Here is a 24644-nt window from a genome sequence, read left to right on the forward strand (position 1 = left end):
TCTGTCAGGTAATGCACCACTACGCCCAGGAAATTGTTGCAATTACAAATATTTCAGCATTCTCATGTTTATTTCTTTGGTTTTTATTGGAATGACACAAAAAAAGTGGAGAAACAAAAAGCCAAATCTGACACATTCCACGCAAAACCCTGAAAATTGTCTGGACAAAATTATTGGCACCTTCTCAAAATTGTAGGAAATAATTGCATTCCAAGTTTGTGATGCTCCTGGAATTTGTAATTAAACTCACCTGTATCAATTACCAGGTGCTGACAATATAGAAATCACACCGGCAACCAGTTGAAATGGTGAAAAATTGGCTCAACCTTTCTGTTGTGTGTCTCTGTGTGCCACATGGAGCACGGGGAAGAGAAAGAGCAGCAAAGAATTGTTTGAGGATTTGAGAACAAAAATTGTGGAAAAGCATGGACAATCTTAAGGTTACAAGTCCATCTCTAGAGAGCTTAATGTTTCTGTGTCCACTGTGTGCAGCATTGTCAAGAAGTTTACAGCCCATAGCAATGTAGCTAATCTCCCTGGACATGGATGAAAGAGAAAAATTGAACAAAGATTGCAGCAAAGGATTGTTTGAATGGTGGATAAAGAGCCTCGATCGACTTCCAGACAAATTCAAGCTGACCTTCATGCACAGGGTACAACTGTGTCGGCTCACATTACATGTTGCCATCTGAATGAAAAGGGACGCTATGGTAGGAGACCCAGGAGGACCCCGCTGCTGAGACAGAAACATAAAAAAGCCAGATTGGAGTTTGCCAAAACTTACTTCAGGAAGCCAAAATCCTTTTGGGAGAATATGCTGTGAATAGACGGAACAACATTACAGCTTTTTGGTAAAGCCCATCATTCTACTATATCAGAAAAAGCAATGAGGCCTTTAAAGAAAAGAATACAGTCCCTACAGTCAAACATGGCGGAGGTTCACTGATGTTTTGGGGTTGCTCCGCTGCTTCAGGCACTGGAAGTCTTGACCGTGTGCATGGCATTATATAATCTGAAGACTACTAAAGAATTCTGGGGTGCAATGTAGGGCCCAGTGTCAGAAAGTTGGGTCTCTGTCAGAGGTCATGGGTCTTACAGCAGGACAATGACCCAAAGCACACGTGTCAGGGACTGCGGGTCTCGCAGCAGCGCACAGGTCTGCACATACACAGATTGCCTAGGTGCACTAATGTGCAGGCACTAGGACCTGGGCGTCGGCAATTGCACCAATGACAGTGCAGGGCGCACTATTTAAACCGGCCAGACGGTGACTAGGTTGCCGCAAGGTCTAGTTCCTGTACCCGTGTTCTGAAGTGTGTTCCTGTTGCCGATCCTGCGTGTCCTGATTTGTGTTGACCTTCTCCTGCTCTGACCCCCGGCTCGTCCCTGACTACTCTCCTGCCTGTTGTATATTACTATTGGACCTCCCGTTGCTGAACCTTGGCTCGTGACCCGGCTGCTCTCTGTCTACTGTTTGGTACCTACCTGCCTCCACCGTTACCGACCTGGCTAGTCTGACTACGCTCATTCCTGACTGTCATCCATCCATCCCGCTCGGGACCTGGACTTGTCAGCCTCTTCACAGCAGGCTCACCCCCCCGGCACGTACCCTCGGCGGGACCCCTCTACCACAGTTGGGTGCACTCAGGGGTCACGACCTGGTTTCAGTCTCGCACCAAGTCCATCCCCACCATCAGGGGCTCTGGTGAAAAGGCAGACTGGGACTTAGACTCCGCGTCCTGGGGAATCCCATTCTGTGGATCACTAGAGATTCCGCCGGGCGGTGCCTGACAGCACGTCAACATTCACCCAGAAATAGTTTCAGGCAAAGTGCTGGAGAGTACTGAACTGGCCACCAATGAGTCCAGATCTCAATCCCATTGAGCACCTGTGGAGAGATCTCAAAACAGCAGTTGGGAAACAGAACCCTTCCAGTCTGAGAGGCCTGGAGCAGTTGGCAAAACAAGCGTGGTCCAAGATTCCAGTAGAGAGGTGGAAGAAACTCACTGATGGTTACAGGAAGCGATTGATTTCAGTTATTTTTTTCCTAGGGGTGTGCTACCAAATATTACATTGAAGGTGCCAATAATTTTTTCCAGTCCATTTTTGGAGTTTTGGGTGGAATGTGTCAGATTTGGCTTTCTGTTTCTCAGCTTTTTTTTGTGTCATACGAATACAACAAAAAAAAACATGAGAATTCCTAAACATTTGTAATTGCAACAATTTTCTGGACAAAATGATACATTATCTGACAGAGATGCTGGGTTGCCAATATGTTTGGCCATGACTGTATGCAATGCAGGGTGGGGAGGAATACATTGGAGAGACCTCAATGCTCACAGCTTCTATCCTGTTCTCAGACAATCAACATCTGCCTTGATGCATTCCATGATAATTGGAGGAAGATGTTTGTGGTAGCTGTGTGGGTATAAATGTTGGAGTAGATTCCCGACACCCATTAGAACTAAAGATGTGGCAAATCCAGATGAATATGACCAACTACTACTAGATACGTTGTTTCTTCACACAATAAATCACTAATCGAATTTTCCAAGATGGTTTCACCTCCATCAACTCATCTGATGATGCCTCCAACACAGAGTTGGGCCTAGGAGTAGACAGAAGAGGTGGCCGCTTTGAATGCTTCAGCAGAGGGGGGAACAAGAAAGGTAGGACCTGCAGCCTATACTGTTGAAGTATTTTACAGCACATCTTGGGGTAGGGGGCTTAGGCTTTTTTTCCATTAGGTGGTAAAGGATCTTGTCCCAGCACTGTTCCACCATCTCAGGGAAATCATATGACAGTGTACAGTGTCTCTTCTGCTGTAAGTTACTTTGTAAGAAGAAAACTGTTCCTTGCTGTATATTGGTCACAATACTTCACACATCCGGCTTTGATAATTACAGAAGAACACACAGGATATACATAATGTGACAAAACATTTATTTAGATCATAACTCGTCCTCAGTTGGCCCGTAGGTGAACAGCAGAGAGCGAGCCCCTGGTGGATCCAGAAAAGACTTTACATCACATTGGCTGCCTTCAGCTGCTCCCAGGACCGGCGCTGCGTCTTCAGAGAGAGCTGCAGGTCAGATACAGACATGTTTAGTACTTGTTATCTGAAATATTGTGTGCGCTCAGGTTCAGGTCTTACACAATGGCTCATGAAGCACAGGTAGGTCTCCTATCCATCATACTACAGCATCAATTACCTCAGCAATCTCCACCTTCCTCTCCCATGCTCTGATCATTTTCTCCAGCTCCTCCTGTTCCATCTTCTCATGGACGTAGTTCAGGACATCTGGGACACGATAGTCACTCAGCTGTTTCCGGAGTTTTTTATTCAGACTTTCAGCCTTGGCCCGTTCCTGCAGATACAAGTGCAATCATGTGAACTTCTATAACTGCTACACATTCCTCAACCTAATTTACCTGATGACCCACTGCTGACACTCTAATCCACTGTGACAAAGGATCATTCCTTCATAAAGGAGAACATCTATGACTCCAGAACATTCCCGCAACTGAAGCCTCTCTGACAACCAATTGTTGCCCCTCTAATCCACTGTGACACTGGCCCATTCCTGCATAGAGGGAAACTTCTATAACCCAACCCTGAACATTCCTCAACTGAAGTCTGATGACCAACTGTTGTCCTTCTAATCCACTTTGACACTGGCCCATTCCTGCAGACATGATAACTTCTATAACTCAACCCAGAACATTCCTTAACTGAAGTCTCTGACAACCAGCAGCAGCCCCTCTAATCCACCGTAACACAGCCCAATCCTGCAGATGTGAAAACTTCTAAAACCTAACCCAGAATATCCCTCAACTGAATTCTCACTGATGACCAGCGGATGCTCCTCTAATTACCGCATTGAGGAGAATATCTATAACCCCAAAATATTCCTCAACAGAAGTCTCTCTGATGATCAAGTAACCAACTTTGACACCAGCCTGTTCCCTCATAAGGGACAACATCTATAGCCCAACCCAGGACATTACTCAACTGTAGTCTCTCTGAAAACCAACTGTTGCCCCTCTAATCTGCTGTGACACTGTTCTACTCCCTCATAGAGGAGAACTTCTATAACTCAACACAGAGCATTCCTCATCTGTAGTGTCCCCAATGACCAATTGCTGCTCCACAATTTCACTCTGTCACCGGCCCATTCCTGCATACAGGAGAACGTATTTAACCCAACCCAGAATTTTCCTTCACTGAGGTCTTGCCTATGACCAACTGCTGCCGTCTAATCCACTATGACAGCAGCCCATCCCTGCAGATACATAATCTTCTATAACAAACGCAGAACATTCCTTCAACTGAAGCATCTCTGGAGACCAACTGCTTCTCCTCTGATCCACTGTGACACTTGCCCAGTCCTGTAGATATGAGAACTTCAACAATCCAACCCATAATATTCTTCAACTGCAGTCTCTGAGAGCCAGCTGCTGTCCTTCTAACCCACTGTGACACCAGCCCATATCTGCAGATATGAGAACTTCTATGTCCTTAACTCAAAACATTCCACAACTAAAATCTCTGAAGATCAACAACTGCCCCGCTAATTCACCATAACCCTGAACCCTCCACCCCATGGCAACATAACACTTTCCTCCACCCACAATGGAGGTAGGAACTCTCAAACTCTTCTGCAATGTACCTGCTCCACTTGCTGGGTTTCCTGCTCGATCCGTTGCAGCATGTCGTTCCTGGTTGAGATCTCTTTTCTTAGATAAGTGGACTCTGCTGTGGTGTGCTGAAGCTTCTTCTGTAAATAAAAGGAAAAGCTGGTATGGAGATGAACAGACCTCACAAGTGCCATGTATGACTGGCTTATTTCTGTATCATTACATATTGGCAGGAAAACGAGACCCCCAGAGACCCATCTCATCACATGACTTCCCAGGATCTCCTCTGAGCACTCACTCACTTTGTAGGAGTTGAGAACCTGTAATGTCTCTCCTGCAGTCAGCTTCAGCTGGAGAAGGTCCTGATTTCGCTCATCGATTCTCTCCAGAAATTGGGCATTTTCTATCTTCAGCTGCTGGAAATCCACCTCATTCAGAACCTCACCCATCTCCTCCTTCTGAAAGAGAGAATGTGTAATCTCAGGGTGACTTTACTGTAACACAAGGTGTTGCAGATCTAACAAGTTGTGAACAACAACAAGACTTAGAACATATTCTGTACAGTATATGGCCTCCGAAGTCACCAGGAGTACACACTGCCTTGTGAAATGCAGCCTATAAGCTCAGCTCCCTGGAATGTACATGGAAGTGAAAATTCACTGGAACCATGCAGACAAGAAAAAGAACAAACTGCGACAACAGGCCTCATCCACCTCACTAACAGCTCTGTATCCGCCGCCCCTCTCTGCCAATCCCTCCACTGGCTCCCAGTTGCCCAACAGATAAAATTCAAAACTCTAATAATGACATATAAAGCCATCCACAACACTTCCCCAATTTACATAACCAATCTCATCTCTAAATATCACCCAAACCGTACTCTTTGCTCCTTGCAAGACCTCTTACTCTCTACCTCCCTTATCTCCTCCTCCCATGCTCGTCTCCAAGATTTCTCCAGGGCGGCACCCATCCTCTAGAACTCTCTACCCCAACCTATCGGACGATCACCTACTCTACTTGCCTTTCGGTGATCACTGAAAACCTTTCTCTTCAGGGAAGCCTATCCCGCCCTCTGCTAATTCCGGAATCCTCTAATCTTCCAACAACTCCAACCCCCACAGTGACTACCTACTGTACCACTCACCCCTCCCTCCTAGATTGTAAGCTCCAAGGAGCAGGGCCCTCAAATCCCTCTTGTATTGAAGCTGTATTGTCTTCCACTGTAGTGTAAAGCGCTGCGCAAACCGTTGGCGCTATATAAATCCTGTATAATAATAATAATGTATAAAACTGCTTGTAAAAGACTACAGCCAGATGACTCCCCCCACTTCCAAACCTGTATCTGAAGTTTAATCTGCTTATATTTGGCCTTCCCTGATCCCCTGTCCCACCATCAACATAATAATGACAATTTTAAATAAAACCGTTCCGTTTTCATTACATACATTATTTTATACCCAGTGACCCAGACGTCATCACTGGGTATAAAATACTGTGTGCTTCTCTATGCAATGCAGGCAGATTATGGTGGGTGGTAGGGGCTGGCAGAGTGCTGTGAAAACATCACAGCACCTTGCCTAAGTACTTCTCTCAAAAACCCTCAGCTCTGATGAAAGTAGTGGGCTGGCTCACAGGAGGAGTTATGCAAATAGCAAGATGGGATGGTGTGAGTGGGTGTCAGTCTGAAAGAATGGGAAGGCGGCCTGTAGTTGCATACAGATCTCCCTAGGTAATACCCACATGTGATCCTGAGCCTTTATGACTGGAAGAACTGAATTCCAATGAATAAAAGGGGCAGGCCAGGGACTGTCAGGCTGGGAAGGAAAGGACTAAATGATGCTGTACGTCCTCCAGCCATGAAATGAGGTGGGTTCTGTCTGTCTAGTTGCAGCTTCTAATGCACATTGTCAGAAGCTCACAGTGTGCAGTGAAATCAGAGTAAGGAATTTCAATAGAGGAGTCTTTACAACTGCACAAGACTGAAGGAAAGGCTGGAGATCAGATTTGAGAGAGTCCTTTTCTCCAGAGCAGGCATTGGTTTCATCTGAAGAACTGTCTTCAGGTCATTATGGGCTGAAAGAGTTTTACAGAGCTGAACGTCACCTGCAGAATTGTGAAGGATTGGCTGGTGTATCTGTCATGTCTTTCCCACACACCTTCATGTAAGAGATGCCACCAGTGATATGAGTTTATGTATTTTGTAGTTAGATTGTACATCTACTATGTTTCCACAACCAGCAAATTTGTACCCGTTATTCCATTTTTCGAGCACCAAACATAACGGCTGTGGAGAAGAGTGTCAGTTTAGATATAATATGTGCTGGGGGTTTCATACTCAAGGGAAGGGAATGAATGTCACCTCCCCCTACAGTGTGTCTCACTGTCTTACCTGCTTCAGTTGCATCTGCAGCTTCTTCTTCTGGATCTTCAATGCAGCATTCTTCAGTCGTAATTTGTCTACCAAGCTGTCCTGTCATAGAAAGAAGAGGAATGAGATCCTATGAGGAATGAGAAGTCCACACTCTGCCCAGGTCCTGGCTTTCCATGTGCTCCCATTGATGAGAAAGAAGCCAAAGAACAATGAAGAATGGCTCAATAAAAACATTACTGAGCAACACTGTGACATAAATGTACAGATTTGAGTAGCTGAGATGTGACCTTTAGCAATATGTAATCGTAAATTTAGTTCATTCCTTGTTATTAAAGATATATTCAGTCATAGGTATTCAGAGACGTGCTCAGCCATTAGCATCTGAAGGGACACCTAGGTGCCAATAGGATTTGTCTATAATCAGACTTTGCCACCTTCCTGAAGTTTAAAAGAGGAACGCAGACATTTCGGCTTCATGACACCAGGGGGGCTCCGATGTGTCAGATTGCATGTCTGGGGAGCCCTGACAAATATACATAGATCAAAGGAGTAGATTTCATCTCTCATAAAAGCTAAAATATTAGTTGCAGAGAGATGAAAATACTTCCTTCTGATTGGACACTCTGTAGGCTACATCGGCATGTAAAAACTGTATTTGTGGCCTAGGTAGAATGCCAGAAAAATGCAGGAAATGGTTATGTGGCGCTGGATCGCGATAGCTGAACAGTGATTGGTACTGCCGTGATCGGACTGATGCACTGGTGTCGGAAATTCAATTCCCGACTTGGTGATTCAAACCGGTCCTGGTCCAATCGACTTTGGGCAGCTCAGCACCCAGAACGTCCTGTGGGCTGGTACGAGAACACCCCCCAGGGTTGATTGGCTGAGGACGAATGTCCCGCCTACGTCCATATTCCCATAAATTGAGGACTCTGGGATATGGACGTTGTGATTCGTATGGAGCTAGTTCGATCGACTAACAGATTGCTGACTTTCCCTGACTTGCTCCAGTCGCAGGATAAATCTTGGTAAAAGTTTTATTTCTGTTTTTTATTCCCTTTTATTTTATAGTGAATAGTCAAGTGTGTGTCTTCTTGTATTTTTTGTATTTTCTGTAACTTTTTATATTTTGTACATATTTTATGCACTGCCCACTTTCGGGATATTAAATCATAAAATTAATAAGTGACTTCTGTGTACTTAAGCGGGCTCATATCTCCGGAGAGATTAGATTGTATTGTGTTTTAGTGTCTTTAAATGCTCGGTCAAGTTCATTGCCAATCTGTATGCAATTGCACTGTGTGTTGGCAGATTGCATGAAGATTGTAAAGGTAGCAGATCTGCCAGACGGAGATCTGTGTGTGTGTGGTGTCCCAACAGACCGTTCTGCAGATAAACTGTTGGGTGGTAGCAAGCTACCGTTTGTGTTGTGTCTGGTGTGGGGGTATGTGGACAGTGGGGTTCTGGCTTGTAGGATAGCTGGAGGAATCCTAGAAGGGTGTGTGATTGCTAAACTGCTCCTCAACCCTAGTTAGTGCATCAGATTGTATGTAAGATTTGTATCTGCCAGTGTGTGGTCGGGCGGCTGGATTGGAGTCTCCCTCCAGTGGTGGCCAAAACGTAGTGCGGGCTGTGAAAGTGTATCACGGCCAGTCTTATATACTTTATATATTAGAAGTTAAGTCCCCCTTATTCCCTTTTACCCCAAGTCACGGCCGCACGTGCGCGCCTCGGTTAGCTAGTCGCTGTGGGTGTGTGTGTGTGGACCATGACAGATTACTCATACCATAACTTGAACGGCCTTGCTCAGCACTGAAGACAACAAGATCATGTTCCACCAACCCTGGCTGTCATACCCCCACCATGATACAATATTGTACACATGGGAGACTAAAGCTTGGTATACACGTATTGGAATTCAGCTGGTTCAGCAGGAACCAGATGAAGTTCAATCCACGAGTACCCCACTCTGTTCAACAAAAGCCGATCATTAGACTGGCTTCTTTTGAATGGTCCTGCTGCAAAATCAGCTGCTGCAGTGCTTATCAGTGTATACTTATGGGGGGGCTTGTGTGGATACAGGGATAAAAAAACAAAAACTCGCCCTCATCTTTTGGTACACGTAGATGTCTGGTACTTCTGGAGATCAGTGTTGAGGACAACATGGCCATTTTCTTCCAGCCCCGGGTGTGAAAGTTCTACCATGAAACATTGTTGTACATGCAGAAGACATACTCTTCCCCTCATCTTTTCCTCCATGTAGATGTCTTGTATGTAAGGAGATCAGCACTGAAGGCAACATGGCCACATACCTTTATTCCGGCTGTGATACTTTCAACATGATAAAATATGGTACATATGGGAGACTTACCCTTCCCTCGTTTTTTTCTTACATGTAGATGTCCAGTGCTTCTGGAGATCAGCATTGGAGACCATGTCCATGTTTCTCCTGCCCTGGCTGTGTAAACTCTCCCTACCATGTTACAATATTGTTCATATGGGAGACTTGCCCTCACCCTTTTCCTCCATGTAAATGTCTGTTACTTTTGGAGATCAGTATTGGAGACATGACCATGTTCCTCTAGCCCTTTTTGTGATACTCCCACCACTCTTCCTCGATGCAGATGTCCAGTACTTCTGGAGATCAGTATTGAAGACAACATGGCCATGTTCTTTCAGCCCCAGCTGTCATACCCCCACCGTGGTACACATGGAAGACTTACTCTTACCCTCATCTTTTCCTCCATGTCGATGACCTGTACTTCTAGAGCTCAGTATTAAGGACAACAAGACCATGTTCCTCTAGCCCTGGCTGTGATACCACCACCATAATACATTATTGTACACAGAGAAGACTAAGGCTGGCCACACAAGTAATTTCTTTCATTCAACCAGTGGGTTGAATGAAAGAAAATGACTCAATTCCCCCATCCACACACTCGATGTGGATGAGGGAATCCCTCCTGCTTAGTCTTTGTATTCTGACAGTGGGGAGACTTCCTCGCTGTCAGAATACACCGATCAACACCGCTGACTATAGACAGCGGCACTGATCGAGAAAAACATTTCCAACAGGCTGGTTGTACACAAGTCAATCGATAGGTCGACTTGAGTGCAACCAGCCTGCTCATACATGGATGGAAATTTGTCAGGTCCCTGCTGAACCACTGAATTTCGATAAATGTATGGCTGGCTTTACTCTCACCCTCATCATTTTTTACATATACTGTAGATGTCCTGTACTTCTGGAGATCAACACTGAAGACAACATGGCCATGTTCCTTCTGTTCTTGCTGTGTGATATTATTACAGGATACAATATGGTACATGTGGGAGACTTGTCCTCGTCCTAGTCTTTTCCTTGATGGAGATGTCCAATACTTTTGGAGATCAGCATTGGAGATAACATGGTCATGTTCCTACAGCCCTGGCTGTGTGATATCAATACCAATACCATGATACATTATTGTACACATGGAAGAATTACCCTTGCTCTCGTCTTCTCCTCCATGTAGCGGAGAACCTTTTCCGGGGTAACTCCTCTACCTTTTTTGCTGCTTACAGCCGCCTTCCCGATGTCTCGTTCAAACTCATACACAGCTTTCCTAATTTCTATGCTGCGGATCTCAGCTTCCTCCATCGTGGCCTAATAAGGCAGAAAAGAAGTCTCAGGTCATTTCTGGACTCAACATCAGAGAGCCTGACAGCTGAGCTGAGAAGTTCATCACATAATAAATATCTCTATAGAAAACAGGAAAAGGACAAACCATGTGAGAAGACGCACCTTGAAACCCTGAAGGATCCGATCTGCATTCTCGGCGTCCCTTAGTGCCTCCTCTTTGGAATCTTCCAGTTCCCGCAGCACCAGCTCAAGTTTCTGATCAACGCTCAGACTCAACAAGCGCTCTGAGATCGTACTACGAGACTTTGACCTGCGCCGGCTTCGCATCTAACAGAGGAAATTAAATGAGGACCAGCAGCTGCTCTTCCCTTAGTCCTCCCATCAAATCCCCTTGATCTGTATAGGCCTCTTGTTCCTATGGGAAGGGTGATACATCCAGTGTTTCCTGACCTGTATATGTGCTTGTTTTGTAGAGGGCTGGTGAGGATGCTGAGGCTACATACATCTATGGTAACATATAGAGGCAATCACCTGACTGATCTGCAGATTTATTTAATGAACAGTCCACCGGTCAGTCCCCATAGTGATCCATCAAAACTTATTTTGTACTAGTCTGACTTCAGTGAAGGCGATTCTGATTGGATGGTCTTGGTTTTTGTCTACTGATTTTATCTAGTGAGGGCATAAGTAAGTACAGGCTCGACATGTATGTGTATGTCAGCCATACTAGACCAATGGTCACTGATGTGGCAGAATGTGGCTCTTTTCTAGCATTTATCTGGCCCATGGGGCACTATTCCTCCCACTGACACCAACCATGGGGCACTATTCTTCCCACTGACACCAACAATGAGCCACATTCCTCCCACTGACACCAACAATAGACCATATTCCTCCCATTACCACCAACAATGGTCCGTATTCCTCCCACTAACATCAAGGGTGGGGCACTATTCCTCCCACTGATGTCAATGATGGGGCACAATTCCTCCCACTGACACCAACGATGGGGCACTATTCCTCCCACTGACACCAATGATGGGGCGTTGTTTATCCCACTGACACCAATAATGGGCCATATTCTTCTCACTGACACCAATAATGGGCCATATTCCCCTCACTGACACCAATAATGGGCCATATTCCCCTCACTGACACCAATAATGGGCCATATTCCCCTCACTGACACCAATAATGGCCATATTCCCTTCACTGACATCAGTGATAGGGAACTATTCCTCCCACTGATACCAATGATGGAGCACTATTCCTCCCACTGGTACCAACTATGGGGCATTGTTAATCCCACTGAGGCCAGGACATTTTCTACTCCCATTGGCCACAGTCCTGCCCTCCCTAAAATCTATAGGACAGCCCTTTGTTTTGAACGTTTGGAGACCCATACCATCTTCAACCCTCCATGTGTGCTCACATCTAACCTGGTTAAAATCTAAGGTGGATACTCCGACCTCAGAGACTGCCACCGGTGCCAGGTCCTTGGGGTCCAGCCGCTTGCAGAACTTCTCAAACATCTCTGTCTCAGCTTTGAGTGTAGACAAGGCATCGCTAGAAGAGGCACCATGGTTACAACAGTCAGATATTTCAATGTGTTTGACAATTTTGAAAAAAGTGTTACAGGATGAAATAGAAAATTACGACATTTTAATAATTCTCCCTTTAATTCTCCTTCCCTTTCTTGCCTCTGTGGCTGCTTATGCTTGCCTATACCTCGTTAACCGCAGAGAGCCAGTTCATGGAGAAGGATCTCCCCGTACTACATCTGGACATTATTATCAGGGAGTTTGGTGCTGCCATGAAGGTCAAGCAGTAAAGGAGAACGATGGGAAGTTCTGACAATTTTATATTTTGCAGACTTTCCATGTCTGGTCATTTCCTTCACATAGAGATTTCTGCAGGACACACATTGGCAGTGGCCATGAAGGTGTAGGAAGTTCCAAGAGATAACTCTGCAGTTTGTCCCTGGACAGACCCAGGTGGCTGCAGGCCAAGATGGAGGTAAGCTCCTGGTAGGGTGTGCAGACAAAGTTCCCCCCTCCTGCTGCCTTCCACTGCCTTCGGGAGCTATCCTGTCCCAGCTGACCATAGAGATCATGGAGGACTGGAAGGTCCTCGATGATCTCCATGGTATAGGAAACCAGGAGCGATGAACATTTTCGTCACTTAAAATTTCCCAGATGTAAACAGCGCCATTTTTGAATCGGTAAAGCATCTGAGCACGCCAATCTTGGTGTGATTAGATGCTTGCAAGGGCAGAGGAGACACCCGGGGATGTCTAATAGACCCCAGATGTCTCCATAAAGAGGACATGTCGCTGCCTACTGCTGTCACAAGGAAGGTTTACATTTCTTGTGACAACAAAAAAGTGATAAAAAAACAAAAAAAATTAAAGAAACAGTGTAAAAAAAAAAAAAAGTTTTTAAAATGCCTCCGCGCACAAAAGTGAATGCATATATAGGAAGCACCAGGGGCGGACTGACAACTCATGGGGCCCCCAAGCAATAGGGGATCATGGGGCCCCTGTGTCCTTGCCCAAACTACAAAAAGCCTATGAAAAAGGTACCAGGGGCATCTCATGGGGCCCCCTACTGACCCCGGGCCCTTGGACGCTGCCCGAGTTTCCAAATGGTCAGCCCGCCCCTGTTCCTATCAGAGACAGGTGAAGTGTGGTCCTTGTCATGTGTATCCACAGTACTCCCCATGTAGAAAATGAACGATTGTCACATCCCTATTAGAGGCAGGTGAAGTACGGTCCTTGGCATGTGTATCCACTATACTCCCCATACAGAAAATGAGCGATTGTCATATCCCTATCAGAGACAGGTGAAGGACGGTCCTTGGTATGTGTATCCACAGTGCTCCCCATACAGAACATGAACAATTGTCACATTCCTATCCAGGGGCGGACTGACAACTCATGGGGCCCCCAGGCAATAAGGGATCATGGGGCCCCTGTGTCCTTGCCCAAACTACAAAAAGCCTATGAAAAAGGTACCAGGGGCATCTCATGGGGCCCCCTACTGACCCCGGGCCCTCGGGCAGTGGCCGAGTTTCCAAATGGTCAGTCCGCCCCTGTTCCTATCAGAGACAGGTGAAGTGTGGTCCTTGGCATGTGTATCCACAATACTCCCCATGCAGATCATGAACGATTGTCACATCCCTATCAGAGACAGGTGACATGTGGTCCTTGGTATGTGTATCCACAATACTCCCCATGTAGAAAATGAACGATTGTCACATTCCTATCAGAGACAGGTGAAGTGTGGTCTTTGGCATGTGTATCCACAGTACTCCCCATACAGAACATGAACGATTGTCACAGCCCTATCAGAGACAGGTGAGTGTGATTGTCACATCCCTATCAGAGACAGGTGAGTGTGATTGTCACATCCCTATCAGAGACAGGTGAGTGTGATTGTCACATCCCTATCAGAGACAGGTGAGTGTGATTGTCACATCCCTATCAGAGACAGGTGAGTGTGATTGTCACACCCCTATCAGAGACAGGTGAGTGTGATTGTCACACTCCTATCAGAGACAGGTGAGTGTGATTGTCACACCCCTATCAGAGACAGGTGAGTGTGATTGTCACATCCCTATCAGAGTCAGGTGAGTGTGATTGTCACATCCCTATCAGAGACAGGTGAGTGTGATTGTCACACTCCTATCAGAGACAGATGAGTGTGATTGTCACATCCCTATCAGAGACAGGTGAGTGTGATTGTCACATCCCTATCAGAGACAGGTGAGTGTGATTGTCACACCCCTATCAGAGACAGGTGAGTGTGATTGTCACACTCCTATCAGAGACAGGTGAGTGTGATTGTCACACCCCTATCAGAGACAGGTGAGTGTGATTGTCACATCCCTATCAGAGACAGGTGAGTGTGATTGTCACATCCCTATCAGAGACAGGTGAGTGTGATTGTCACATCCCTATCAGAGTCAGGTGAATGTGATTGTCAGTCTTCTCGTGTCCCCATTGCACTAATTTCGTGTGACATACCAATATGCAGCATACACCGTTTTATTCCCCCGGGCCTATGCCTAACAATATATAAAGTTCGGGGGTTCGGAGTTATTTTCTAGCAAACAAATGATTTGTACGCGTTGAGAGAAGTGTCAGGATTGGTAGAAAGTAAATCTGTTATCGCCCTCCCACCCCCAGATCCGGGCTCACCGGACAAGCCGGGTCACCTCCAGCAGCTGATCCCTGCTCAGCTCGGTCACATAAGGCTCCTCTCCGCCCTGAGACTCGGTCCGCACGCTCTCAGCGTCCGGCTCCGCCATGGTTACCCTGGCAACACGTGATGTCACCACGCCGCGCCGTCACCCGAGCAACGCTCTCTAGCCACGGTAATGTAAGTGGGGTGAAGTCCCTCCTCCCAGCCTGTTAGAGGCGCTGTGTGATATGCGGTGATTTCTGTTCTATGTATAGGGATTGCAGTGTTTCCTCCAGCCCGGAGGGGCGCTGTGTAATGTGCAGTCATTTCTGTTTTGTATATCGGGTGTTGCAGTTCCTCCTCCTGACCGGCGGGGGTGCTGTGCGTTGCCGCCTCCTCAGCGAGGCTCCCGGAAGTCGGTGTCGGTGTCGCCGGGCTGGCTGCGCTGGTTGCCGCCTCTCCCCCTCTCTTCCTGCAGCTGCTGCTGAGAGGCGGCCGGCGGGCCCTGTGCTCCGCCCCTCCAGCCGTCATGCCGGGCCCGCAGGCCGGGAGCAGAGCCCGGGTGTATGCCGATGTCAACAGCCAGAGGAGCCGTGACTACTGGGACTACGAGGCGCACCAGCCCGCCTGGGGGTGACTGACCGGGATATGTGGGGGTGGGGGAGGGGTCAGTGAGGGGTAAGTGGTGATGGGGAGGGGGGAAGGGTGTAGGGGGAATGGAAAGAGGGTGTTGGGGGAGGGGGGCTAGGAGGAGTGGTTGAGGGTGTATGGTGGTTGGGGGATTTTCTGTCAGTTGTCACCTGGAGATATTTGTTTTTGATCCGTTACCCATAGCAACTGCCCGCCATTCCCCTCACCATCCTACACAACGACAGCACAAACCTGATTGGCCCATCTGGACATCACAGACAGTTCTCCTTCCATTGATGTCAGACATGAAGGGGGGGGTCACAGTGTTCACTGAAGGAAGATATTCTCCATGTCTGCCCCGCCCCCTGTACTGAACCCCCCCCCCCAAAACAGTGACTGCGCTCTGTACCCTCCCCCACACTGCGGTCCCAACATGGTCCCCACTCTGTACCCTCCCCCACACTGCGGTCCCAACATGGTCCCCACTCTGTACCCTCCCCCACACTGCGGTCCCAACATGGTCCCCACTCTGTACCCTCCCCCACACTGCGGCCCCAACATGGTCCCCACTCTGTACCCTCCCCCACACTGTGGCCCCAACATGGTCCCCACTCTGTACCCTCCCCCACACTGTGGCCCCAACATGGTCCCCACTCTGTACCCTCCCCCACACTGCGGCCCCAACATGGTCCCCACTCTGTACCCTCCCCCACACTGCGGTCCCAACATGGTCCCCACTCTGTACCCTCCCCCACACTGCGGTCCCAACATGGTCCCCACTCTGTACCCTCCCCCACACTGCGGTCCCAACATGGTCCCCACTCTGTACCCTCCCCCACACTGCGGTCCCAACATGGTCCCCACTCTGTACCCTCCCCCACACTGCGGTCCCAACATGGTCCCCACTCTGTACCCTCCCCCACACTGCGGTCCCAACATGGTCCCCACTCTGTACCCTCCCCCACACTGCGGTCCCAACATGGTCCCCACTCTGTACCCTCCCCCACACTGCGGTCCCAACATGGACCCCACTCTGTACCCTCCCCCACACTGCGGTCCCAACATGGACCCCACTCTGTACCCTCCCCCACTCTGTACCCTCCCCCACACTGCGGTCCCAACATGGTCCCCACTCTGTACCCTCCCCCACACTGCGGTCCCAACATGGTCCCCACTCTGTACCCTCCCCCACACTGCGGTCACAACATGGACCCCACTCTTTACCCTCCCCCACACTGCGGTCACAACATGGACCCCACTCTTTACCCTCCCCCACACTGCGGTCCCAACATGGACCCCACTCTGTACCCTCCCCCACACTGCGGTCCCAACATGGACCCCACTCTGTACCCTCCCCCACACTGCGGTCCCAACATGGACCCCACTGTGTACCCTCCCCCACACTGCGGCCCCAACATGGTCCCCACTCTGTACCCTCCCCCACACTGCGGCCCCAACATGGTCCCCACTCTGTACCCTCCCCCACACTGCGGTCCCAACATGGTCCCCACTCTGTACCCTCCCCCACACTGCGGTCCCAACATGGTCCCCACTCTGTACCCTCCCCCACACTGCGGTCCCAACATGGTCCCCACTCTGTACCCTCCCCCACACTGCGGTCCCAACATGGTCCCCACTCTGTACCCTCCCCCACACTGCGGTCCCAACATGGTCCCCACTCTGTACCCTCCCCCACACTGCGGTCCCAACATGGACCCCACTCTGTACCCTCCCCCACACTGCGGTCCCAACATGGTCCCCACTCTGTACCTTCCCCCATTACTGAACTATCAACATTGACCCTATTCTGTACCCTCCCCCAATACTGAATTCCCAACATTGACAACACTCTATACTCTCCCCCCTCCCTCAACACTGAACCCCTGACATTGACCCCACTCTGTACTATCCCCCCTCCCCCAGTACTAAACCCCCAACATTGACCCCACTCTGTTTTCTCTCCTCTCCCCCAGTACTGAACTCCCAGCATTGACCCCACTCTGTACTATCCCCCCTCTCCTAATACTAAATCCCCAACATTGACCTCACTCTGTACCCCTCCCCCAATACTGGACCACCGACATTGACCCCACTCTGTACTCTCCCCCCTCCCCCAATACTGATCTCCCAACATTGACCCCTGCTCTACTCTCCCCCCTCCCCTAATAATGACCTCTCTTCCCTGTACTGTGCTGCCAACAATGACTCCCCTCCTGTATTGTGCTGCCAATACTGACCCTGCTCTGTAATGCCCCCCCCCCCCAACACTGACCCTGCTCTGTAATGCCCCCCCCCCCCAATCCAACACTTTTCTCACTCTTTACTTTTCCCTGTCCCCCCCAACATTATTCCTGCTCTGTATTGCCCCTCCCCCCAACAATGACTCCCTTACTGTATTGTGCTGCCAACACTGACCCTGCTCTTTAAACCCCCCCAGACTGACCTCTCTATACTCCCCCCCCCCCCCCCCCCCCCCAACATTTAATCCTGCTGAGTACTGCCCCCGCCCCAACACTGACCCCATTCTGTACTGTTCCACCCCCTGATCAATTACTGGCCCCACTCTTTATTGTTCTCTTTTATCCCCCCTGCCTCCCAACACTGACCCTGCTCTGTACTGCTCCCCCCCCAACACTGACCCTGCTCTGTACTGCTCCCCCCCAACACTGACCCTGCTCTGTACTGCTCCCCCCCAACACTGACCCTGCTCTGTACTGCTCCCCCCCCAACACTGACCCTGCTCTGTACTGCTCCCCCCCCAACACTAACCCTGCTCTGTACTGCTCTCCCCCAACACTAACCCTGCTCTGTACTGCTCTCCCCCAACACTAACCCTGCTCTGTACTGCTCTCCCCCAACACTAACCCTGCTCTGTACTGCTCCCCCCCCAACACTGACCCTGCTCTGTACTGCTCCCCCCCAACACTAACCCTGCTCTGTACTGCTCTCCCCCAACACTAACCCTGCTCTGTACTGCCCCCCCCCCAACACTAACCCTGCTCTGTACTGCTCCCCCCCAACACTGACCCTGCTCTGTACTGCTCCCCCCCCCCCCCCCAACACTAACCCTGCTCTGTGCTGCTCCCCCCCCCAACACTAACCCTGCTCTGTACTGCTCCCCCCTCCCAACACTGACCCTGCTCTGTACTGCTCCCCCCCTCCCAACACTGACCCTGCTTCCCCCCTCCCAACACTGACCCTGCTCTGTACTGCTCCCCCCCTCCCAACACTGTCCCCGCTCTGTACTGCTCCCCCCCTCCCAACACTGTCCCCGCTCTGTACTGCTCCCCCCCCATCACTGTCCCCGCTCTGTACTGCTCCCCCCCCAACACTGTCCCCGCTCTGTACTGCTCCCCCCCCAACACTGTCCCCGCTCTGTACTGCTCCCTTCCTCCCAACACTGACCCCGCTCTGTACTGCTACCCCCCCCCCAAACACTGACCCCGCTCTGTACTGCTACCCCCCCCCAAACACTGACCCTGCTCTGTACTGCTCCCCCCCTCCCAACACTGTCCCCGCTCTGTACTGCTCCCCCCCTCCCAACACTGTCCCCGCTCTGTACTGCTCCCCCCCATCACTGTCCCTGCTCTGTACTGCTCCCCCCCCAACACTGTCCCCGCTCTGTACTGCTCCCCCCCCAACACTGTCCCCGCTCTGTACTGCTCCTTCCTCCCAACACTGTCCCTGCTCTGTACTGCTACCCCCCCCCCCAAACACTGACCCTGCTCTGTACTGCTCCCCCCCCCAACACTGACCCTGCTCTGTACTGCTCCCCCCCCCCCAACACTGTCCCCGCTCTGTACTGCTCCCTTCCTCCCAACACTGTCCCCGCTCTGTACTGCTCCCTTCCTCCCAACACTGTCCCCGCTCTGTACTGCCCCCCCCCCCAACACTGTCCCCGCTCTGTACTGCCCTCCCCCAACACTGTCCCCGCTCTGTACTGCCCTCCCCCAACACTGTCCCCGCTCTGTACTGCCCTCCCCCAACACTGTCCCCGCTCTGTACTGCCCTCCCCCAACACTGTCCCCGCTCTGTACTGCCCTCCCCAACACTGTCCCCGCTCTGTACTGCCCTCCCCCAACACTGTCCCCGCTCTGTACTGCCCTCCCCCAACACTGTCCCCGCTCTGTACTGCCCTCCCCCAACACTGTCCCCGCTCTGTACTGCCCTCCCCCAACACTGTCCCCGCTCTGTACTGCCCTCCCCCAACACTGTCCCCGCTCTGTACTGCCCTCCCCCAACACTGTCCCCGCTCTGTACTGCTCCCTTCCCCCAACACTGACCAATACTTCCCCCCCGCCCCCCACAACTCTGACCCTGCTCTGTATTGTTTCCCCCACAAACATTGGCCCCGCTCTGTACTGTTTCCTGCCCCCCAAAACTGATCCTGCTCTTTACTGTCCCCCCCCCTCCCCCCAACAATTACTCCCCTTCTGTATTGTGCTGCCAACACTGACCCTACTCTGTACTGCCCCCCCCCCCCCGACTGACCTCACTCTATACTGGTTCCTGCGCCCCCCCCCCAAACTTAATCCCGCTCTGTACTGTTCCCCTCCCCCCCTTGCAACCCTGACCCCACTCTACTTCCACCCCCCCCATTACTGACCTTGCTCTGTACTGTCCCCCCCCCCAAAATAAAACTGATCGTGCTCTGGACTCCCACCCCCCAAAAACACTGACCTTGCGCTGTACTCTTCCCCCAACACTGACCCCACTTGGTACTTGTTCCCCTCTCCCCAGCACTGACCCTGCTCTGTACTTTCCTCCCCCTCCAATGCTGACCCAACTCGGTACTGCCCCCGATAATGACTCCTCAACTGTACTATGCTGCCAGCAATGACCAACTCTTTGCTGTGCCCCCCCAACACTGATCTGTACTGTTCCTTCTGCCTCAACACTGACCCCACTCTGTAATGTCTCCACCCCATTCTGTCCCCTTTCATCACTGATCTCCATCTATACTGACCCCACTCTCTACTGTTTCCCCTCCATCACTAGCCCCCACCTTGTACTCTGCATAAAATTCTCTGGTACTCTCAGCTCTGACTCCAGCCTTTGTACTGTCCCCTTTAGTGCCCTCAGGACTGATGTACTCTCAGCACTGATGCCGCTCTCTGTATTATCTCCCCCTGTACTCTTAGCACTGATGCCGCTCTCTGTATTATCTCCCCCTGTACTCTCAGCACTGATGCCGCTCTCTGTATTATCTCCCCCTGTACTCTCAGCACTGATGCCGCTCTCTGTATTCTCTCCCCCTGTACTCTCAGCACTGATGCCGCTCTCTGTATTATCTCCCCCGTACTCTCAGCACTGATGCCACTCTCTGTATTATCTCCCCCGTACTCTCAGCACTGATGCCGCTCTCTGTATTCTCTCCTCCGGTACTCTCAGCACTGATGCCACTCTCTGTATTATTCTCCTCCGGTACTCTCAGCACTGATGCCACTCTCTGTATTATCTCCTCTGGTACTCTCAGCACTGATGCCGCTCTCTGTATTATCTCCCCCCGTACTCTCAGCACTGATGCCGCTCTCTGTATTATCTCCCCCCGTACTCTCAGCACTGATGCCGCTCTCTGTATTATCTCCCCCCGTACTCTCAGCACTGATGCCGCTCTCTGTATTATCTCCTCCGGTACTCTCAGCACTGATGCCGCTCTCTGTATTATCTCCTCCGGTACTCTCAGCACTGATGCCGCTCTCTGTATTATCTCCTTCGGTACTCTCAGCACTGATGCCACTCTCTGTATTATCTCCTCTGGTACTCTCAGCACTGATGCCGCTCTCTGTATTATCTCCCCCCGTACTCTCAGCACTGATGCCGCTCTCTGTATTATCTCCCCCCGTACTCTCAGCACTGATGCCGCTCTCTGTATTATCTCCCCCCGTACTCTCAGCACTGATGCCGCTCTCTGTATTATCTCCTCCGGTACTCTCAGCACTGATGCCGCTCTCTGTATTATCTCCTCCGGTACTCTCAGCACTGATGCCGCTCTCTGTATTATCTCCTTCGGTACTCTCAGCACTGATGCCACTCTCTGTATTATCTCCTCCGGTACTCTCAGCACTGATGCCACTCTCTGTATTATCTCCCCCCGTACTCTCAGCACTGATGCCGCTCTCTGTATTACCTCCCCCCGTACTCTCAGCACTGATGCCGCTCTCTGTATTATCTCCCACCGTACTCTCAGCACTGATGCCGCTCTCTGTATTATCTCCTCCGATACTCAGCACTGATGCCGCTCTCTGTATTATCTCCCCCCGTACTCTCAGCACTGATGCCACTCTCTGTATTATCTCCCCCCGTACTCTCAGCACTGATGCCACTCTCTGTATTATCTCCTCCGGTACTCTCAGCACTGATGCCGCTCTCTGTATTATCTCCCCCCGTACTCTCAGCACTGATGCCACTCTCTGTATTATCTCCTCCGGTACTCTCAGCACTGATGCCACACTTTTTTCCTTCGCAGGAATCAGGAAGATTATCAGCTGGTGAGGAAGTTGGGCCGTGGGAAGTACAGCGAGGTGTTTGAGGCGATCAACATCACCAACAATGAGCGTGTGGTGGTGAAGATACTGAAGGTTGGTGGAGAATGACTTCTGTGTGCGGAGGGGGAGTGGTCTGTTATTGTCTCCTCCCACACCTTAATCGTCCCATTTGCTCACTGGATAATGTCCACTTTTTACTGACTGGTCCTCTCTCGCTCCAATAGTATAGTGCACGAGGAAACCACTCCCCCTTTAGAACCCAGAGACTGGAGTCCCCTTCCCCTAAGATGTCAAGGGACTCCTCTCCCCAAGCTGGCAGGAGACTCCTTTCCTGTTCAGAGGCCAGGCTGGCAGGCAACTGGTGGCGTGAAGCATCCTATGGAGATTTGATATATCTTAGTGTAATTAAGGGACTATAAACCAAAGTGTACCAAAGCCACGGATGTGGGTCTATATAGATTGGTGTAAGCGCTCTGATATGCTGCCGGGTGAAGCTTAATTGGCTTATATTTTGCCTTCCTCTTATTAACATGACAATGACATTATTAAATCCTTTCCATTTTCCTTACTTACTTTATTATAGACCTGTTCATATCAGTGGTTCTCTGTGCTTCTCTATACAATGTAGGCAGATCTTGGCTGGTGGAAGGGGCTGGCAGGGTGCTGTACATAGCTTCCAGAAAGCATCACAGCACCCTGCCCCAGGACTTCTCTTGAGAGCCCTTAGTTCTGTTATAGGTAGTGAGATGACGTGGGAGGAGTTGCGCAAAAATCAAAATGCCTTGGGTGGGTGTTTGCCTGGAGCAGTTAGTGTTTCTAGGCAGACTGTATTTGCATGTGGACCACCCACATGTTGAGCTTTAGCCTCCACTATTAACAGAACTAAATGAATAGGGTGGGCTAGGGACAAGTCAGACTGGGGAAGAAAGGGCTAGACAATACTAAATGTCCTCCAGCCAGGATATGAGGCAGGCTCTATCTGACTTGATTCAGCTCCTAATGCACATTGTGAGAAGTTCACTGGACTGGCGGTAAGATTGACTTAATGTTTTTATAGAAAAACATGGTGGTGTTGGTTGCATTTTCCTTCCCCACAATGCAGGGGTGTGAACCGTCCAAGTAAGGGACAAGGCATTTAGCCTTGGATTGTGGTAGGACTGCGGTGGGACTGAACTGGAATAGCTGCCCAACGCAGTCCTATCACACTCTGGTGTGAATAGATAGACCCTTACCCCTGGTTCACATATCTGCATTCCACGGTTAGCGCGGGTACATTCATTTGAATGGACTCCCATGCCCTGGGACACGCAGGGAAGAAGTCCCTGCACTTCGAAAAACGCAGCCTGCACAGAAACCTCGGTTCCCAGAACGATTGCGATTTCCAGCGCAGGTCCGTATTCTGTGTAGGTGGTGCGGCTGCACGGATTTTTGTGCAGATCCGCAGCGGCACCACCCGCACATATGTGAACCTGGTCTTAGACTGTATGTGGACACATTCTAGTTGCTGAATGAAGGGGATCTCTGTAAATCGCAGATCATTACTCTAAGGCTAAGCACGTCCGCCTGGCAGCACTAGGGTCATTGGTTTGAATCCTAACCACAGCAGTACCTGCCTGGAGTTTGCATGTTCTCCCTGTGCCTGTGTGAGTTTCTTCCAGGTACTCCAGCTTACTCCCACACTCCAAAGACTTGCTGGTAGATTCATTGATCACTATCTAAAAACTGGCCTTAGTATGTGAGTTAGGGACCTTAAATTGTACGCTCCTTGAGGGTTAGAGACTGATGTGAATGTACAATATATATGTAAAGTGCTGCGTAAATTGACTGTTCTATATGAGTACCTGAAATAAATTACATGTAATCTGGGACTTATCAATTCACCCTTAACCACTTCCAGTCCGGACACTTTTACCCCCTTCCTGACCAGGGTAATTTTCAGCTTTCAGCACTATCACACTTTGAATGACAATTGTGCGGTCATGCAACACTGTACCCATATGAATTTTTTACCATTTTTTTTGAGACCAATAAAACTTTATTTTGGTGATATTTATTCAGACCTGGGATTATTATTTTTTTTTTTTGCTATGTCCAAACAATTTGAAAAAAAAGTGTTTTTCTTATAAAATTTTGCAAATAAATATTTCATCATAAATCTTGGCCAAAATTGAATCCGTTATCTTTTTAGTAAAAAAAAGCCAAATTAGTTTAGAACCAAAAATTATAATTTTTAAACATTTTTTTTTTTTATATTTATCTATTTTTTTACATACTGTCACCCTAGCAGTACAGTGGTGACACTGTACTACTTTTGGGGGGTGATGATTTTTTTTTTTTTTACACTGATTGCTTTTACACCCATATAGCATGTACAAGCAATTATTTCTCTTTCTCTCTGTCTGCATTCTTGCAGCCATTGAGAACTACTGAGTGAGCTGTGATTGGTCACAGCTTGTCACATGGTACAAGGCTGTTGTGAATAGCCTTGTACCATGTGACCTCTGTGATCATTCACAGATTTCACACATAGTAAGCAATGATGTCAGAAGTGACATCTTGCTTACTACTTTGCATGTGATCACTGATTGGCCAATCAGTGATCACATGATCGGGACTTCGTGCAGAGGTCCCATCCGACGATCGGTGTTTCACTGTGTCCGGAGGACACAGCGGGCACCGGATCGCGGTGCTGCGCGCACAAGCAGGGTGCGGTT

General features: G+C 49.5%; 2 protein-coding genes across 2 annotated transcripts in view; one reads left to right on the forward strand and one right to left on the reverse strand.

The window, feature by feature from the left end:
* Nucleotides 1-2926: 2926 nt before the first annotated feature.
* On the reverse strand, nt 2927-14963 carry CFAP263 (cilia and flagella associated protein 263). The gene is made up of 9 exons (XM_089678913.1): nt 14830-14963; nt 12071-12197; nt 10794-10958; nt 10497-10655; nt 7028-7108; nt 4941-5096; nt 4671-4778; nt 3213-3368; nt 2927-3082 (listed from the first exon to the last, which is right to left on the reverse strand). Exons 1-9 carry the CDS (start codon nt 14937-14939, stop codon nt 3023-3025), a joined length of 1122 nt encoding a protein of 373 aa, XP_089535039.1. The 5' UTR covers nt 14940-14963; the 3' UTR covers nt 2927-3022.
* Nucleotides 14964-15214: 251 nt separating this feature from the next.
* The window catches only part of CSNK2A2 (casein kinase 2 alpha 2), a 37267-nt gene continuing 27837 nt past the window's right edge, over nt 15215-24644 (forward strand). The window contains exons 1-2 of the mRNA XM_089678914.1: nt 15215-15445; nt 21912-22023. Coding sequence (XP_089535040.1) covers nt 15342-15445; nt 21912-22023 — 216 coding nt within the window. The 5' untranslated portion in view covers nt 15215-15341. The remainder of the gene's footprint in view (nt 15446-21911; nt 22024-24644) is intronic.

The sequence above is a fragment of the Staurois parvus genome, unplaced genomic scaffold, assembly GCF_062004578.1.
Source record: "Staurois parvus isolate SC_StPar_1 unplaced genomic scaffold, SC_StPar_1.0 ptg000211l, whole genome shotgun sequence".
Classification (NCBI taxonomy): Eukaryota; Metazoa; Chordata; class Amphibia; order Anura; family Ranidae; genus Staurois; species Staurois parvus.

What these genes read in the sequence shown, in the direction of transcription:
- CFAP263 (XM_089678913.1), bottom strand. Translation starts at nt 14,939, where the DNA reads ATGGCGGAGCCGGACGCTGAGAGCGTGCGGACCGAGTCTCAGGGCGGA. An exon ending in AGGAGAAGACGAGAGCAAGG is followed by an intron (nt 7,109 to 10,496) that starts GTAATTCTTCCA and finishes TTTCTATGACAG; the next exon opens with GACAGCTTGGTAGACAAATT. An exon ending in TGCAGATGCAACTGAAGCAG is followed by an intron (nt 5,097 to 7,027) that starts GTAAGACAGTGA and finishes TCTCTCTTTCAG; the next exon opens with AAGGAGGAGATGGGTGAGGT.